The 19,254-nt window shown below is 36.3% G+C and overlaps 2 protein-coding genes across 4 annotated transcripts in view; one reads left to right on the top strand and one right to left on the bottom strand.

The window, feature by feature from the left end:
- The first annotated feature begins 3,565 nt into the window (after positions 1–3,565).
- On the top strand, positions 3,566–7,531 carry LOC132095300 (Krueppel-like factor 5). The gene is made up of 4 exons (XM_059500152.1): positions 3,566–3,794; positions 4,822–5,623; positions 6,100–6,159; positions 6,818–7,531. Exons 2-4 carry the CDS (start codon positions 4,834–4,836, stop codon positions 6,994–6,996), a joined length of 1,029 nt encoding a protein of 342 aa, XP_059356135.1. The 5' UTR covers positions 3,566–3,794; positions 4,822–4,833; the 3' UTR covers positions 6,997–7,531.
- Positions 7,532–15,474: 7,943 nt separating this feature from the next.
- Positions 15,475–19,254, bottom strand: part of LOC132095293 (Krueppel-like factor 12) — a 47,079-nt gene continuing 43,299 nt past the window's right edge. For all 3 annotated transcript variants that reach the window (XM_059500139.1, XM_059500140.1, XM_059500138.1), the window contains exons 5-6: positions 16,418–16,575; positions 15,475–16,001 (exon numbers count right to left, since the gene is read on the bottom strand). In XM_059500139.1, coding sequence (XP_059356122.1) covers positions 15,820–16,001; positions 16,418–16,575 — 340 coding nt within the window. In that variant the 3' untranslated portion in view covers positions 15,475–15,819. The remainder of the gene's footprint in view (positions 16,002–16,417; positions 16,576–19,254) is intronic.

The raw sequence follows: 19,254 nt of genomic DNA, 5'->3' as shown, positions 1-19,254 counted from the left end.
GAAGTGCTAAAATGCAGCACTGCTGCACGCTATAACATTATCCTCATAAAAATGACATTATTTTGGTGGAAAAGCAATAACAGTAAGTCTAAGAATTAAGTCTCACCATTTGTCTGGCTTTAGTACTTAGTGAAAAGGTTTTATAGCCTGACTGTGGGAACCCCCAAAATAATTTTCACATGATTGCTTTTCTTACTACAGATTATCGTAATTTTGTTTTAACAGCTTCTTAATTACTGTTTTCTACAGCTTGGTGAATTTGAAAGATCAAAAATCCACAAAATGATAGCAACCACACTTTTGTACAGAAATTGGGCTGAACTTACATTAATTTTTATATGGTTATTGTTTTTAACAGAAATGCCTATTCGCTCTTAAATCCTAATCTGATAGATGCAGTCCTTAATAGATGCATTCTTTTTTTTTTTTTCACCAAAGCAGTCTAAACAGTCTGTTAGTATTTTTATATAGTTAACCCTCAATATAATTGTATCCCAATAGTTTGTACTTGTCTAATCTACATGATTAGAAATCCTGAAGCCCATATTTATCAACTAAAGGTAATTCACATATCTCGCTTTCAATTTTTTCTGTCTGTGTGCTAGTTCACATGTCACATGAACACAAATACTCACATGGATTAAGTAGTTTAGTAGTTGCCATCAAGCATTAAATGTTATCTTAAAAAGCTCTTTCAGTAAGCCACCCATAATTCCACTGACAATGTGGGCTTTCTGACACACCTCACCCTTTACATTTGACATTAAAACTTGTTTTAGATATATATATCAGAATATATAAATATCAGAATATGAATGCAATTGGTGATCAAAACCCTTTTGAGAAAAATTCAAGATCAAATATCTTTTCTTGTGCATGACAGTGTTTATTGTAGAGCTTGAGAGAATTTGACCACTTCATGCAAATACTTTCAAAACACCAAAGAGCTTACAATTTAAATGTCACGAATGTTGTGTTAAAATACTACCTATTTGCATTATAGATGGCATTTTAGTTACTATGATTTTAACCTGAAAAATTCTAAATAATAATAATTCACAATTTATCTGTGGTAAACATTTTTTAGTCATGTGAGTTTATTAATTCATGTATGGTAGATGCTCACTCACATGCTTTGCATTTTCTAAAGTCTGGCATCCAACTGTTGACATATTCTGAGTTTTTAATGACATGCAACATAAATTACTTGCATTCATATGCTGATGTCCGTGTGCCAACATCAACAGATGCTCCCTGGCTGCTATGATCCTTAAATTCTCTAATGAGCAACAGAAAATACTTGCCTTTGATGCGCATTCAATACATAACTAGGTTTAGTGGATCTTGATTTAACATTTGCCAATGTGGCATAGGCATAGGCATGGCAAAAAAAAATGTCTGTGTATATACGTCACAAATAATGTCACAATAGACTGAATGACAAACACTTCAACAAAATGAATTAAAAATCTGTATTTTAGAAGTATTTTAAATGAAAGCCTGCTTTCTTCAATTCAACAAATGCCTAGTGGAGTCAAACCATTAAAATGAACTTTTTTGTCCACACTATGAAAGTCGTTGGGGTCCCAAACAATATTGGACTCCAATAATTTTCACCAAAAGAGAGAGAGATAGAGAGAGAGAGAGATAATTTTTATAGATGAAAGTAAGTCATGCAGGTTTTTGAATGAGATGAGGGTGAAAAATTATGACAGAATTTAAATTTTTGAGTGACCTTGCCAACTGTCAGAATATTTTACCCAGAAATAGTATCCAATTAATGCTGCAAAAGTGAATCAATAACAGTTTTTCAGGGAACCAGGTGGAACTTCACAAAACTGTATCATTCTGTAACATTGTTCATTTCAGTGGTTTGTCCGGCCCTAGAACGAATCTCTAAACCTGTCCAACATGTGTCTTTGTTTTCCTAATATACCTATGTTAAAGAGTACAATGCAGTTTCACATATGAATGATGGGAACGACCTTTATTTCGACATCACAATTCATTTGTCATGCTAACACATACTGTAGGCCTACTGTATGTTTCACTTATTGGAATATTGTTTTCCTTTCATAATAAAATGAAACTTTCACGCACATATTTACTAATCAGCAACATTTTTGATGCATAGAATTGGGGTTTTCTACATATTTAACTAGAGCATGAAATTATCCTGCCACAATCATTCAGCCAGGCAAACAAGCCTGTTTAAATTCCTGTAACTGTAAATTTTTTATTTATTTATTTTGGACATTTTTTTACAGCATAATAGGTTTTATTAACTACATTTTCCATAAGTGATATAAAAAAAAATCACAAATCAGCCTACTAAGGTATTCCAAGTGATCGTTTATGATCGTGTGCTATTTTAATCAAAACATTCCTGATATTTGTCCCTGGCAGCAACTTTGCCTACTTCAACACTTCTCCTAGCATGTTGGCATAGAACACGCAATCCACACAGGCAGCTGCAGTGCAGTCAAGCAGTTTTGCATACCAGCACATATGGCCCAAGGGAGAGAGAGAAAGAGAAAGAGAGGGAGAGGGGAATAAATGGGAATTAACCCATTCCATTGAATTCCATACTGTATTTACATGAATTAAGGATCTCATCAGTCAAACACAGCAGAATAGTTTTAGTTGTTTGGCTTACCTTGACTGAATACCTTCAAGCGTTGTTAGTTGAAACAGCATTATAATTTATAACGTTAAGATGATAAGGCCATTAATTTAACAAACATTTTGGTAAGCAATTTCAGATATTTAGTCTCACTTTATTTGAAATTACAAAAAAAAATAATAGATAGATAGATAGATAGATAGATAGATAGATAGATAGATAGATAGATGGATGGATGGATGGATGGATGGATGGATGGATGGATGGATGGATGGATGGATGGATGGATGGATGGATGGATAGATAGATAGATAGATAGATAGATAGATAGATAGATAGATAGATAGATAGATAGATAGATAGATAGATAGATAGATAGATAGATCGTTTTTTTATTAGCCTACACTTTTTTTAATTAGTATAAATAGTTTTTATTATTATAATAAGGTTTTATTAACATTTATTTATTTATTTATTTATTTTCACGGTATACCAGCTTTCAGGCCAAAAATATCCTGATATTCCTCTAGATCCTTACGTTTATCTGAACTGGAGTGTTGAATTCTATTTTCATTTTAGTTCATGGTACTGCCTTATTTAAGTGGCAGTTATATTATTTTAGTGTTTTGTGTCTGTATGTTGGAAACTCTTTTTCACTGTTGCTGTAGAGGCCAGTTTTGCTAAACTTCAGGTTACATCTGTGGTTTTATGAGTACAAATATTTTTAATAGCTTTGTTTTTTTTTTTGTTTTTTTTATTACAGTGCATTCCAAAAAAAATTTATTACTATTATTTATTTATTAATTTATTCATTCATTTCTTTTTATTTTCTTTGCAGATCCTGAAAACCTGTTTGGGTGAACTATTAAATGTATGGTGACAAAGCCCCGCCCCGTTTTGAGGCATTGAAACGAGGCAGTTGCGTAATTTGTCTTCTTGTCAAACGCGTAAAGCGCTTGACATCTCTGGCTGGCTGTTGTGTCGTTCTCATTTGCAGCATATTGAATGACGTGATCTCCAGTTTATTTCAGCTGAGGACATGCGGTTATGGGCAACGCTTTGTTGAGCAGGATCCACGGCTAGAATAAAACACCTCTAAGAACTGAACGAGGCATTGAGAGAGGACGATAACAGTGGATTTAATGACACTCCATCAAAGAATCACATTCTGGTAAAGTGAATCTGTAATCGCATGTTACAATGGTAAACAGTGCTGGGTTGCAAGCTTTCCGTAATGCCTGTGTTGTTTATGCTTTTGATCTAAAACATAATATAATCGCTAAACAGCTTCTATTTTATAGTAATGTTTTGTAATGGTGTTCTGTTCTCCAGTACATTATACTGTATGTAAGAAGCATGCTGGATGAATTGTGCCGAACTCTGCGCTGACCTTAATCTGAAAACTCCATAACAGCAGAGCAGCTGTAGGCTCTAAATTCAGATGGAGTATTTCCTAATTTATGGATGGCAGAAAAAAGAGAGAGAGAGTTTGTATGGGGGTTCCTTCTTCAGTGTAAGGTAGCAACAAGCCTGAGTATTTAGAGATGCACACAAGCTGACTTGAAAATGGCAGAAATTATAATACATTTGAGTTGATCTTTGAGTTTAAGAGTGTGGATATACATATGAACACACTGGACAAAAAAAGTCAGTCAGATTGATGATGCATTCCTCTAACCTTGTCTTGAAATTCTCAGGAATTTCTGCATTGTTTACTAGAAAGCTTAAATGATTTATGCCAGAGGGTTATATATAATAAGTGAAGAAAGCTATACATTAACGTTGCCATGTCAATAACAGTTGCTTGACTGGATGTATGCAATGTTTTAAACCAATCAGCTGAGTGATAAATACCATGTGACTAATGACTGTAGAGTATCATGCTAATGGCACCATAAGAATGCACACAGAGACCCAAAACCTTCACAGAGCAACCATCCTAAACTGTGTTGTGTACACATTCGTGCTTTTAAAAAGCCCAATAAAGAATCAGACAATGGTAAAACAATAACATAATGAAATATTTGCGTAGAATACAGCAAGATTACAGATACAGCGTTTGGCTAGTAGGGACATGCCAACCACCTAAACCTAGATTTTTGCTATATTTTCAAGGATTGTTGAAACAACAAACTTGTTTCTGTTCATGTATTGTGTGTTTTTGTGGTGAATGAAAACCCATTTTTCTGTTTCCTCAGATCAAAAGAAACATGGATGGATGGGTGCCGCCTCAGTTTCACACGTTGTCAGACCATAAGAAGTTTTGTCAAGACAGTTCCCTCACGATGGACCAAGGCACGCCATACAGCATAAACATGAATGTTTTTTTACCGGACGTCACCTACCTACGGACCGGCATGTGTAGACCCGTGAGGTCTTCGGCGCCACAGATAAAGACAGAACCTATGCATTCGTCTTTCAACTACTCCAGTTGCCACAGCTCGGTTGCACCCGCCATTACGCATCCAGAGTACACAAACCTCTACAGCCCAGCTACGGAAATGGGTAGCAATGTTTACGTCAAGCATGAGACGCCGTCCCACGAATTCCCAGATGTTCCACTTTTTCAGCTGTTGAATTCGGAGCTCGAGCCCAATGGTGGCCACCCTTGCACAGATTCCCACAATGCCACATGCCCTCCGATGCCAACATATAACGGCATTCACACACATCCCGGCCAGATTGCAGAACGACCGCATTGTAATATGAGCAACAGTGGATATTCACTACCTACCCAGTTTGGTCAGTACCTTCAGAAGAGGGCAGCCTATCTACCACCCTCCCCTCCAAACTCAGAACCGGGCAGCCCAGACAGGAGGAAAGAACTCATACAGAACTTATCTCCACCTCCATCATATGCTGCCAGTATGGCGTCTAAAATGGCAGGTCTTACCCCTGGACCAGCACTTTCTGGCCAAACACAAGCAGCACCTGCCCAATACAACCGCAGAAACAATCCCGATCTAGACAAAAGGAGAATACATCACTGTGATGTACAAGGTGAGATTGAATTTAGCATCTAGACACTTTAGTTTCTGACTATAGTATGCACTTTATTTGGAAAATAACATTCAAGGCCTTAAAAGTAAACCGCTTTTTCCACATAGTCCATATGACGCAGGGCAGGCTTAAGTCACTATTCAGATGATTTAATGTTGTTGAATAGATATTGCGGACTGACATGACTAAACCTCAGGCAATTACCGGTCTCTGGGTTGGACTTAGACTGACTAAGAGGCTTAGGACACAATGGTGAAACCATTTGACATTGTATATGAGGCTGCTGGACAAGTCAGAGCTGGCCAGCATGTTAGTTCAAAGGGTAGTTCACCCCTGAATGGAAATTTCCTCACCCTTGTGTTGTTCCAAGCCAGAATATTAAGCTTTTGGCAAACTATCCCAATAATGTTTATATAATGTATATGAGCTTATAAGTTATGGTATGTATTAACATTTGTTGTATTCCTATGCATCAGGATGTAAGAAGGTCTACACCAAGTCCTCACATTTGAAGGCCCATTTACGTACTCACACAGGTAAGACATTTGATGAATGTTATCACACAAAATCAGAGCTGTTCACACAATTCTCAGTGTGGTATTGCTGTCACATATGACAACAACATATAATTTAATATAAAAAATATTTGTTAGTTATAAATCCAGAGATTACAGAATTCACAAGTTTTCAGTTAAAAAAAAAACTTGAAAATTTCACAAGGAACCTTCTAAATACAACTAAAACCTTTTCCAACTGAAGTGATGAACTGAAGTCCCTGATATGGTGAAGGATTCATAATTGAATTTTGAATGAATTCATTAAAAGGACTGGCTCATAAGGGTCATTAAAGGTACAACAGTGCTTGTGTTGCATTTATTTGATTCACTGAAAAGAACCAGATTTGTCATTTGTTTGTCAACCAGACTCCAGTAGTCAACATTTGAAGTGGATCAAAACCTTTCATCAAAGTTGTCCTAAAACCTAAAACCAAAATCCGTTCTTGTCTTAGGACAACTTTGATGAACTTTTTTGATCCACTTCAAATGTTGACTACTGTCAGTCTTATTTTGTGTTATTGAGTGTGACTCTACAGAAACAGCTTTTCTTGCCATTATTACGCTGTACACAGCATTTTATCTCATCAAATTTTGGTAGTGTTCTCCCCTCAACCTGTATTGGCCTGTTTTGTTGCAGGCGAAAAGCCATACAAGTGCTCATGGGAGGGGTGCGACTGGCGATTCGCCCGCTCTGACGAGCTAACGCGCCACTTCAGGAAGCACACAGGGGCCAAACCTTTCCAGTGCGCCGTATGTAGCCGTTGCTTCTCCCGATCGGACCACCTGGCCCTCCACATGAAAAGACACCAGAACTAGAACCGCCGGCTCTCGTTGTTCTGACGGTGCTGCAGGAGGGCTATCAGGACCTCTGTTGATGATACTAATTAGGATTTGGGTGTGTTGGTTAATCTTGGGTTTTGGCAGTTCATCAGGTACAATGGGACCAAACCCTGCTGTCAGTGCGGCTCCTGTGGTCATAAAACCAGCTAATTGATGAGAACTTGGCTCATTTGCCAGATGGGACATTCTTTTTTTTGTTTGTTTATTTGTTTGTCTGCATACATTGAGGTCATCATTTATGACATGAACTACTTTTAATGTGCCTTTTTTACCTTGTAGAATGGAGGTGCCATGTAAAATGTACAACGTTCAAGAACTTGTGGGCAGTTTTAATCTTCTTTAAAGTAATATTCCAAATTGAATACAAGTTAAGATTAATTGACTTCATTTGTGGCATAATGTTGATCATGTTAAACACACAAAAACAAGTTTGATTTTGTGGCTATACTGTTGAAACATTGAGAATTTTGACGTTTACAAGATTGGCCGCATTGACTTCTATTGTAAACCAGATTTTGGAAGTTGAAATTCATTTTTATGGTAATCAACACTATGCCACAGGTTCATCAACTATCAACTGAGATTAACTTTTATTGAACCCAGAATATTACTGTAAATGGCTACTCATACTTGTATCACAAGGTAAATCATAAAATGCGCTGTGGTCTTGGTTGTAGAACCAAACTGCAGAACAGTCATGAGAATGTGATCCACAAACACTGAGTCACAATGAATTAATGTCTCTTAAAAGCAGCACTTGATAAGAAACAGAGCTTCAGAAATTTGTGCAGGAGCCGCCGGGTAATAAGAAAATTAAATGTAGCTTCAGAACACCAAAGAGTTGGATGAAGTCCAAACTATGATATGTTTTGAAGAGGATTTGGACGAAGATTTGCTTTATGTAGGGGAAATGTTTGAAAGAGCACAATCTGAAGATTGATTGAACTACTTTATGTTAATTCCTGTGTTTTACTGAAACGCAATAAGTGGTACAAATGCTGTATTTTTCCTGGCAAGAGGACAGGTCGGATATCGATTACTTCCATAGTTGTTTATTTTCCTTACTATGCATTTGTTTGGGATAAATGATAGCTTTAAATGTACATATAATGTGTATTTATTTTGCCAAGATTATTATTTCTTTTTCTATTTTATAAAATGTAACTCAACGCTTACATGAAATGAGCACCGGGCTACTGGGAAGTGGTTTTAGAAATCTTTGTTCAAACTAATAGTGCTCTAAACAGCCGCATTATGTGGAACAATGTGGCATCTGATTGTTTACATTAGTTGGTTTGGCTTATGGTGTGTGTTACATCTGTATGTGTGGCCCCATCAAACCTCTTATTTTCCATTACAGTGATAAAAATGTTTTCCACCTTATTTTTCAGAGATTGCAAATGCGCAACAGAAGGGACTCGTCATACATGCCAATCTGATCATGTCCCTGAGATAGAAGTAAAATAGATTGGGGACATATGGAGTTTGTTTTTATCTAAAGTTATGTAATACGAGGATCCACAATGTTTATAGGTTTTAGAGAGAGAGAGAGAGAGAGAGAAAGCAAGAACATATAGCTGTATTCTACATTTTTAACTAGAAGTTCTCCATTTGGTGACCAAAACTGAAAGAGAATAAATCTAATTGCTGTAATTAAAGGTTCAAACTGCTCAAGTGTAAAATGTTAAATACCCATTAATAGCTCTAATTTGCAGCACTTAGATGAGTACAGTTAATGTTAAATGCATACATCATTACTGTTATTACACATAATATGGAGGCAGGTCTTTAAAATCTTAGTCTGTCAGGTTAAACTGGAGTGTCCAGTCATCCTGGCTCACATGTGATTAGGTGAATAAATTGAGGTGTGGTTACAGTTGCTAATACGAGCTGTCAGATATGAAAACACAAGAGTTAAAAGTTGATGGTATTGAGTGGTAACACCCAATTAAATTGATACTGTAATTATCTCGCCTGTATACAAATCACTGAGTAACAGTAGAAGGGCCTCAGTCATGAAAATAACCTGACATTTTCACAATGCATTCTTTTCATCACTAGGGTGTATATTATTTTCTGAATGGGTTCTTACATAAGCGACCATTTATGAACATGAACAATTCACTTTTTAAATGAGTTTAGAACTATATTCTGATGTAATTGTCCAGAAATAATTTACGGTTAGGCCCACACAGGAACAAAAACACCAAAAACGCCAAGTGAACAGACTGTATGTTGTTGTAATGTTAAAGAAACCTCTCCAGGATTATACGTGGAGTTATCACAGAACTTCAGAAGTATGTATGCTAACAAAAACTAAGATGGAATGGTGGAGGTTTTTTAGTATTTATCAAGTAAAGGTACAATTTTGAAATAAAATACAAGTCAGTTACCACTTTTGATGATGTATTGTCCAGCGTATGGTGTGAGTTTTATTTGTCTGGACTCTTTTCAGCAGAGGTTAGCATGTTAGCTGCATGCTAAATCAGCACATGTCACATTGCGCCTCAAAGTAAACACTCGCTGGCCAAACAGAGTGATGCTATTTGATTATTAGTGATTGTCAGCTAGTAAGATTCTGTGTTATATAACACTTGTTAAACATGCCTGGAATCAGCCCAGATGCTTTGTCTCTGAGGAAGATTGTTATCGTGAAGTCGATGCCTTCATGTTTTTTTAAAAGCCCTGTGTCAATAGGGAACTCATTTATTTTCTTTCATGGAAAGGAACAATAGTTTAATTCACTATTTGACCTGACATTTAGATGATCTTTGCAGATGAGAGTATGGATCAAACAGTAGCTCAGCTGTGATCCTCTTTAGTGAATGCCATTTACTATAGGATCGCTGTGATGTTGCATGTACCCTTAATGGAAAACTATCAACTTATCACACTGAAAGCAATATCAGTGGAAATGTTTCATACGACTCAAAAAAATGAATTTTTATCAGCCGTAACTAGTCTCGTGTCTTAATCAGAAATTATTCGGTGCTCAAGAAACATTTCTTTCTATTATCGATGCTGAAAAAAGTTGTGCTGCTTAACATTTCTGTGAAAACCACAATACATTTTTGTTTCAGGATTCTTATAATACAAAGTTCAAAAGAACATCATTTATTTGAAATATTTTGTAACATTATAAATGCCTGTAATGTCATTTTGGATCAATGTAATATGTTCTGGCTAAATGCTGTAAAGGATTAACTTCTTTATAAATATTTAATAAAAAAAATAATAACAATAATAAATACAATAAACTTTTGAATGATAGTGTATTTCTAGAGCTGTCAATTATTATTTAATGTGTTACTTATAAGAACTAGCATAATGTTTTGTTACTCAAATCCAAAATATGATAAAACCCATTAAAAATTCTCATGGGAATCCACGGGGCAAACAAAATACATGCGTTTATGTTCCATACAAAATGCAAGTTTATTAACTTCCATGCCTCCGATTAGATTATCAAACAAGTATAATGTGTAACCTCAATTTCAATTCACAGCTCAATCTTCTGAAAAAAAGAAAAGAAAACACAGAGAATATCCAAAGCACATAATATTTAGACAACTTCTGTAGAAGCAAAATAAAGCTGAAACACTTGCAACCTCTGAAACGACTGGGATGTGACAACCTGCAGCAGGATCCAATGGGAAGGGAATCCCTTTGAAGTGTAGCAGGGTGAAATATCACAACTTTACAGTAAAACCAAAAAAGTGGGGAAAGCTCTGAATATATTTACAATACGCACCCTATACATAAATACAAGAAAGATAATTACAGAATATCAGCAAAACAAGAAACAAAGGCCATTGAGTAAATACTTGATTCCAAAGAAAGTAAAGTAAATACATAAACTAAGGCAATATTTTACAGAGACTCAAGGGGGGAAATGCTGTTCACGGAGGAATTATGCAGTACCACCAGTGTCTTAACATTCCAAATATTTCCTGCGATTTCCATAACTGAGGATGCATGAGAAGTTCACACGATTTTATAAAGTTAGAGGTAAACCAGAGTCCTGTTAATTAAGCAAATGTGTCCTTAGGAGAGTAATACCATATAAATCTTATGCAGCTTCCATAGGAGACAGATAAAGAATGCTCTAGAAACACCAACCGGGATATTTACAGCTTCAAAATGGTTCATGAGGCTCAGTGCATTTCAAAGGAACAGATCTTTGTGTGTGGTTATTAAACCAGGGAAATGGTGAAAATCTTAATACTTTAGGCACTCATCATTATTGCATAACTTTGACCCTGTTTACCTTTACAAAATTATGCCACAAAAAACATAAGAATGCCAAAGGGGAGGGAAAGTAATGCAGAATTGAGTAAAACATTAAGTTTTGAAAAAATTAAATCTTACTGGTATCTTACCGGTTGCTCGTCATGACTCTTGAATACTGTTTTGGAAACGCTCATTTCATTTGGGATGTTTTTGCTTTATTCACATTTTTAGAGTTGGTATAAAAACATTAAAATTGCTAAAAATGAGGCGGCACTGCCTGAATACTGTAATGAGCTGAACATTTGATTTAATTGCTCATAAAAACTGCATGCAACTGCTACCGGTTTCACTTAAACCGGCCTTACATGTGCATTCACAGGGACAGTTCAGTCAAAAATTGAAAATTCTGTCATTTAGTTCCAAACCTGAATTTCTTTCTTCTGTAGAACACAACAGCAATTGTTTAGAAATGAAATTCTTCAAAATATCTTCTTTTGTGTTTCTCAGAAGAAAAAAAAAAGTCATACAGGTTTGAGATGACATGAAGGTGAATAAACGATGACAGATTTTGTTTTTGTTTTTTGGCTGAAATATCCCTTTAAGATGACAAGCCTTCATTTCTCTCAAACATTGAACAGTTTAATATTTTTTCTTTTATTTTAGCTGAATGAATGTCTCTGACAAATCTGCATATTACGTATAAAGATAATAATCCCTTGTATTAAAAAAGCCCTGTTTTAATAGGTATTTACAGCCTGTAAAACTGAGCAATATCTTTTCACTTTCACATATATTACAACATCTTAATTTTTTTTTTTTTTTTTGTACAGAAAATAGTCATATGCAGATGAAGTGCCTCACATTACAGACACGCTTCAAAATACAGAATATGATGATATGATACATTGGAGATTAATGTCATGTCTATCTTAAAATAATTACTTCCATACTTCATCAAAACAAGGTGCTCATGTTATGTTCAAGCCCATATACAACAGGATACACACGTGTGTACACAAATACATAGTGAGGAACATAAAACATGGTGCATCATAATACTTCAGAATAAACAAACAAACAATGTTAGAAATAGATTGGTTATCTCTAATGGACAAACGGTTACTAAGTAATGAATGTTTCTATTGATACGTTTCCTTTCACAGCATTTGACTTTTGTTTCCTTTTGCTGGTGACAAAAAGTCCCTACATGCCCCAGCCACTGTGACTGATTGTAGATTTCGTCAGCATGTTTGATCACCCCTGCATGCACAGGCAGACCGTAAAGTCAATGTAAGTTCTAGTATATCTAATCATCTGAAAAGCGGTCACAAGGCTTTCTGTGGCCACTTGAAAGTGCATGTGGATCACAGGGACAGAAGACTTTGATAGCGCTCCTTTACAGTTTTTCTCAGTCGCTTTGGTGCATTTCTCAAATCAGGATTGAAATTCTCAAAACTACTTGATCAACGAATGATATACCATTTCTATGAAATAGCTCAAAAGGTTCATCTCGTGAATCTTCAGTTGGAAAGGATGTATCGTATACGTAGACAGCAGCAACACAAAAGTTACAGAATCTGACAATGGATTTTCTTATTTTCATCTTCGTTGCCATATTTCTTTTTCCTTTTCTGTATTACAATGACATTGTAATGTGTGGGTTTTTTTTTTTTTTTTTTTTTTTTTTTTTGGTCAGACCACTAGTAAAAGTGTAACTGGGAACTCTATCGAGTCTCCTTCAATCAACATCCAACATAATGTGTAAATTTGTACTTTTGAAATTAATATCTACGGTCCATTACAGTAACTGTCATCCAAACTGTTGCCATAGTTTACATCAGGTAATACTAACAAAGTGCACTGTTATATTGACAACATGACTAAGCATTTTGACCATCTTGTTTGTGGACAATGACACAAGGGCTTTTCATTCTGACAGCACTGGTATGTTCATTGACATAAATACTTACTTTTGAGAGATGAACTAAAGATTTTAAGTTACAGGTTTTTGCAGGTAATCCATTGTGTGGTGCTGTTTGTACGAATTGTTTTGAGAAATGCACATACTTTTTTGAAAATATAAAAAAAAGTGCACCAAAGCGACAGAAAAACTGTAAAAAAAAAAAAAAAAAAAAAAAAACCTTTATCTTAATGTGAACGGCACAGCGTGGAACATACAGAACAGTGAATTTGTCTGGGTACTGTATGGAAATAAATTAGGTGTATTCACACAAGTACGGCATATTGCTTTTTCTTAGTGTAGTGTGTCTATATATAGGTTTAAGTTAAGAAATCCCTCGTAGAATGCTATAACAACAAACAGACAGACAGAAATAGATGGATGGATGGATGGATGGATGGATGGATGGATAGATAAACATTAGAACAGATTCTAATATCAACAGATATGGCTCAGTAAATATTTGAATCACTTTCTAACATCTCCAACATTAGAATGCATTTAAAGAGAGAGAGAGAGAGCGAGAGAGAGAGAGAGAGAGAAGAAAAACACTAAGAGAGCGTATCAGGGATACCTTTGTAATCCAGCTCACTGGCTGCCCTCTACTGGTGATTTTGGAGATTGTTCAATTGCTGGGACGCTAGGATGATGCTAAAATATATCTGGGTGGATTTTTTTTTTTAATTGGTACTTTGGTAACACTTCAAGATAAAGTTGGATTCATTAACATTATTAATGCATTAGGTATCATGACCTAACCGTGAACAATACTTTAACAGCACTAATTTAACTGGGTTACTGTTAATTTCTATACTGTACACCAACAGCATACTGTACATTTAAACATGTCAAGGGTTAACTAACATTACTGTATGGTGAATAGTGTAATATATCATGAATAGAAATATACTATATTTATAATTTACCATTTACTTAGATTAAAAATGCTTGTACATTATAAAATGTGGGGTCATATTTTTTTTCTTTTTCTTAATAATATATTTAATAATAAACTTTTTTCAGATAGGAGCCATTAAACTGATCAAATTTGACAGTTATTTATAATGTTACAAAAGATTTCTATTTCAAATCAATCACTTTCTAATCATTAAAGAATCCTGAAACAAACTGTATCATGATTTCCACAAATATAATATAATATTAAGCACAACTGTTAATAGAAAATGTTTCTTGAGCACTAAAGGATCATGTGACTCTGTAGACTGGAATAAGAATAAATGCCATTTTATATTAATATGTATATTATATGTAAATATATGATTATTTAAATTAGAAAACACATTTTGAATTGTAATATTGATTCATAATTTTGATCTAATAAATGCAGCCCTGGTGAACATAAAAGACTTTTCAAAAACATTAAAATCCTTACTGACCCCAAACGTCTAAATGGCAATGAACATTGTTAGTTCGGTGGTACCAAATGCATTAACTAACTGAAGTGTTGTCAAAATAATTAGCAAATGGATACAGTGATGTTTTCAAAGAAGCTTCATAAATACAAAGTGAAGAACAAACCATTGAACAGTGCTGTTGTACTGACCATAACTGACATCAGGCTCAAGAGCAACCTCACAAGAGAAGAAAACAGAGGACATTCAAGAAATTTCCTCAGCATAATATTCTAGAAAGTTGTGAAAGACTATACCTCAGCCACAAATCCACTATAAATAGTAGAGGTATCTGAATGATAGAAAACCAAACGCACTGGTAGAAAGCCAAAGTTTTGACCATGTATATGGGTGAGGACCCTGCCAGCTCACCCCTGTGGTGCTCGGAATAAGTATATTGCTCTTTTGTCTCGAGTTACCTGTCTGAGTAGACCCTCATTATCCATATTTACACATATTGTCCTAATTAGTGACTCAATGAGATGAAATTAAGACAAATGTGGAGAGTAGACAGCAGAAGCCCACCTATACTTTGTCTGTTAATCGAATTCAATCAATTTAGTTTAAAATCAACAGCTGTGAGGAACAGAAGATATTATGACCCAAAATGAACTTTTTGTTGTGTAAACTCAATCACTGGTGTGTTAACATGTAAATGGCAACCTTGGAAACCTCTGGAATCACTGGCCCAAAGTCTTCATCATTAGAAGATCCACGTAATCCTTTCTCAGATACTTCTGGCTCTTGTTCCGCAAAAAGGTAAATGTAAAAAATTGTGCAAGCACACCAATTCACGGTCACGCTCCCCTTTTGCATCTGTCAGAACAACACAAAAAGCCATTCCACTCTGCGTTTTACATTGTAGATGTTGAGTGAGAAGCATCCATATTTAAACAGACCACACGGATGATTAAGAAAGGAAAAATAAAAAAACAAACCGTTTGTCCGAGTGAAATAATCCTTTGACCAGACATGAGACAATCAACATACTGGACTCCAAATGTTTCAGGACTCCTCCCTTCCTGAATGGACCCCGTTTAGCTCTGCAAATGTGGGGAAAGCATCTTACTCCTCCTTGGCTTGCTGTTTTATCCTCACTCTCAGGGGCAGGGATGGCCATTTCTGTGTCCAGCCCAGCTGAACATTTTTGGGGGAGATCCAGCTCTCCCGTGTGTGCGAGTGAGTGAGTGGGTGGCTTCAAACCAGCATGTGTCTGCGACGGTGCAGGGCCAGATGGTCTGAGCGGGAAAAGCTTCGGTCGCAGTCCCCGCACTTAAAGGGTTTGACCCCTGTGTGTTTACGGTAATGCCGTGTCAACTCGTCTGAGCGGGCAAACTTCCATGTGCAGCCGTCCCAGGTGCACTTGTATGGCTTCTCACCTGGTGGAGATGACGGACCATACTTTAGCAGAAATAAACACCACTGTAATTTTGGAAGTATTAAGGAAATTTTTAAAAGAATAGATGAAGGAACCGTTTACCCAAAAATGAAAAATTGGCCATTCTAATTATATTATATTCTAAATATTACAAATATGTCAAAAATTAATCTTTTTGCTTCACAAGACATTAATTAATAGATTTGAGTCATGGACTCTAATTCTGAGGGTACTCATTCATTGCTGAGCAACATTTCTTTAAAGAAACAAATTTATCTGCATAACCTTGGATAACCTGAGTGTGTCAGCAAATTTTATTTTGGGGTGAACGGTTCCTTAAACCAGAAACAATACTCCAAATTCAAATAAAGTAATAGTAAAATAAGGTGTACAGAATATATTTGGGTGTTGACAAACCTGTGTGTGTCCTCCGGTGTGCCTTTAAATGGGAGCTCTTGGTATAAACTTTATTACACCCTGCAAAATCACACCTGTGGATGCGTCTTTTCTTGGAGTCTGGAGATTCAGCGGGCTGTGGCCGTCGAATGCTCTCAATACTGAATGGTGACATGGAACTGAGAGAGCGAGAGAGAGAGATTTATTCATATACCCTGTAGTATAAAGAATTACAATATTATCAACTGATCTTATTCAGCATCCTAAGAAATTAACTGAGGCAACAGCGTGTACATAAGCTGGCTGCTGCCACCATGTGGTAACATGATATAAAATAACAACATTTTGAAGAAGTAGTTTAAGGGATAGTTCACACAAAAGTGAAAATTGGATGTCTATCTGCATACCCCCAGGGCAAGCAGATGAAGTCTATAACTTTTAAAAGCAAGATAAAGCAAGAAGAAGAAGAAGCAGCATCCTCATGCGCCTGCTGCTGAGAACGCGCTCAGGAGAGTTCTAACAGTTTGGACTTTGTGTGAATCAGAGGTAAAAAAAAACAAAAACGATACAAATACTGTTCCGTTTCTTACACAGACCGATATTTTTTTTGTCTTTACACAGTGTATCGTCACGAGCCACAGTGTTTAATTTGGTTTTGTTTGTGTCTGTTTTAGCCATGATTCCCATTCACTTATATTATAAGAGAGATAGACTGCAACGGTTTTAGTTAAAAAGAACAAAGTCACCTACATCTTGGATGCCCTATGGGTCAGCGGATAAACATAAAAAATACATTTTTGGGGTGAACTATCCCTTTAAGATCTAAAATATGTGTATTCCTCAAAAAGTGGGTTAAAGGGATACTCCACCCCAAAATGAAAATTTTGTCATTAATCACTTACCCCCATGTCATTCCAAACCCGTAAAAGCTTTATCCGTCTTCGGAACACAATTTAAGATATTTTGGATGAAAACCGGGAGGCTTGTGGTTGGAACACTGATGGCGAAGACGAACAAAGCTTTTACAGGTTTGGAACGACATGGGGGTAAGTGATTAATGACAAAAGTTTCATTTTGGAGTGGAATATCTTAGTGCTTTAGTGCTCTTAAGTCTCTTATGGTCGCCAAGACTGCATATATTTGATAAAAAATACAGTAATATGGTGAATTAATTATACAATTTAAAATAATTGTTTTCTATTTTTAAACCTTTTAAAATGTAATGTATTCCAGTGATGGAGAATTGAATTCTCAGCAAGCATTATTAGAGTCTTCAGTGTCACATGATCCTTCAGAAATCATTCTAATATGCTGATGTGCTGCTCACAAATCATGTATTATTGTAAATGTTGAAAGCAGTTTTGCTGCAAAATATTTTGTAAAAATGGTGATACAAGTTTTATCAATTTAATGCATATTTGTTGAATGAAACTATAAAATAAAATAAAAATTGGTACTCTTACTGGTCACAAACTGTGTGTGTTTGTGTATATATTTATATATGAGCCTATGAGAGGAAAGTCAAAACTGACTTAACAGAAAAAAAAAAGTTTTTTGACTGCTTGCCCGTGTTGTCCATAATGTTCTACTCATTATGTATCACTAGATGGCGCTGTAGACCTGATGCATGTTGATGGTACACTGCAAACACTCCAAGGCCAAAAACATGAAATTTTTTTTCTTACAAAACAAGCCATCATTCTTACAAAGATGTGACATTTGTTGCTTGTACGTTTGCTGTTAGCGAAATCCAAGGGAATGTCTTAACATGCTCATTCCAATTAATATTACACAATATTGTGTGATCAAATGAATAAAACTGTACAGTACTAACATGCTCTCTGTTATGATTGCTGTGAGAAAATGAATTATTGCCATTCCAGATGGTGGGCCTGCTTTCAGACTGTAAAGCTGGCTCTCATTGAGAAGATTTGTACATATCAACCAATGAGCTCACTGAACTGTTGGAGAAGAGCATAGAGCGATGTAAGTGTGAGGACATGCTATGTTTGAAAGCAAGACGGCATACAAGTCATTTTATTGCCTTTCTCCCATAGGTAGACACAGAGGAGAGCCTAATTACATTACAATGTCCACGCTCGCCTTCCCTTCTAAGGTAATAAGAGCTCTATGTCCCCTGCTCTGCTGATTGGCATGGGCTGGGCCTGGCAATAAAGGCCGAGGGGGCGGAGCCAGACAACCCCTCCAGTGAACTGGCTCCACCACACGCAGCCCACTTCCTGTTTCTCCCCTGCTCCTGGGTCACCTGTTGGTGTTGGTGTGCCGCCAAGCGAAGGCCTAGCGGAAATGAGCCAATGTGTCAGAAATGAGGCTGAAATCTCTCTCTCTCTCTCTCGTTGCTTCAAGCAAACACACGCCGAGAGCGAAAGAGACCCAGGAGAGGAGAAGTGAAATTGAGAAGAGGAGACAAAGAGAAGCCGAGAAAGAGGCAATGAGCCAAACAGGTTTCTCTCTCTCTCTCTCTCCCTCTCTCTCTCTCAGAGAAATTACAAGAGAGAGAGAGAGAGTCACAGAGAGTGTTTCTGTGAGAAAGCAAGTTGGTGGCAGATAAAAATGGAGGGGGCTGATGTTGGAAGGAGAGTTCGGAGGGAGTGAGGGAGCATGAAGGGAGTGACAGGATTTACAGTGGAAAGACTTTCAGCAGCGAACTCTCACAGGATGTTTACAGTCTGATATATTTCAGAGGGGACGCCACTGACATAAATAGTGATACAGTAGTCTGACTTGTGGAAAATGACTTAAAAATACAGATTCACCTGACAGATATAGATGGTTATTCTCCTTAATGAAATGGGGAATTCGTCTCAAATTATCATGTGCAATATCCAGTACACATC

This window comes from Carassius carassius, chromosome 19 (assembly GCF_963082965.1).
Source record: "Carassius carassius chromosome 19, fCarCar2.1, whole genome shotgun sequence".
NCBI classification, from domain to species: Eukaryota; Metazoa; Chordata; class Actinopteri; order Cypriniformes; family Cyprinidae; genus Carassius; species Carassius carassius.
Note: the sequence above shows the minus strand (reverse complement) of the source record. Positions and strands in the feature narration are given on the sequence as shown.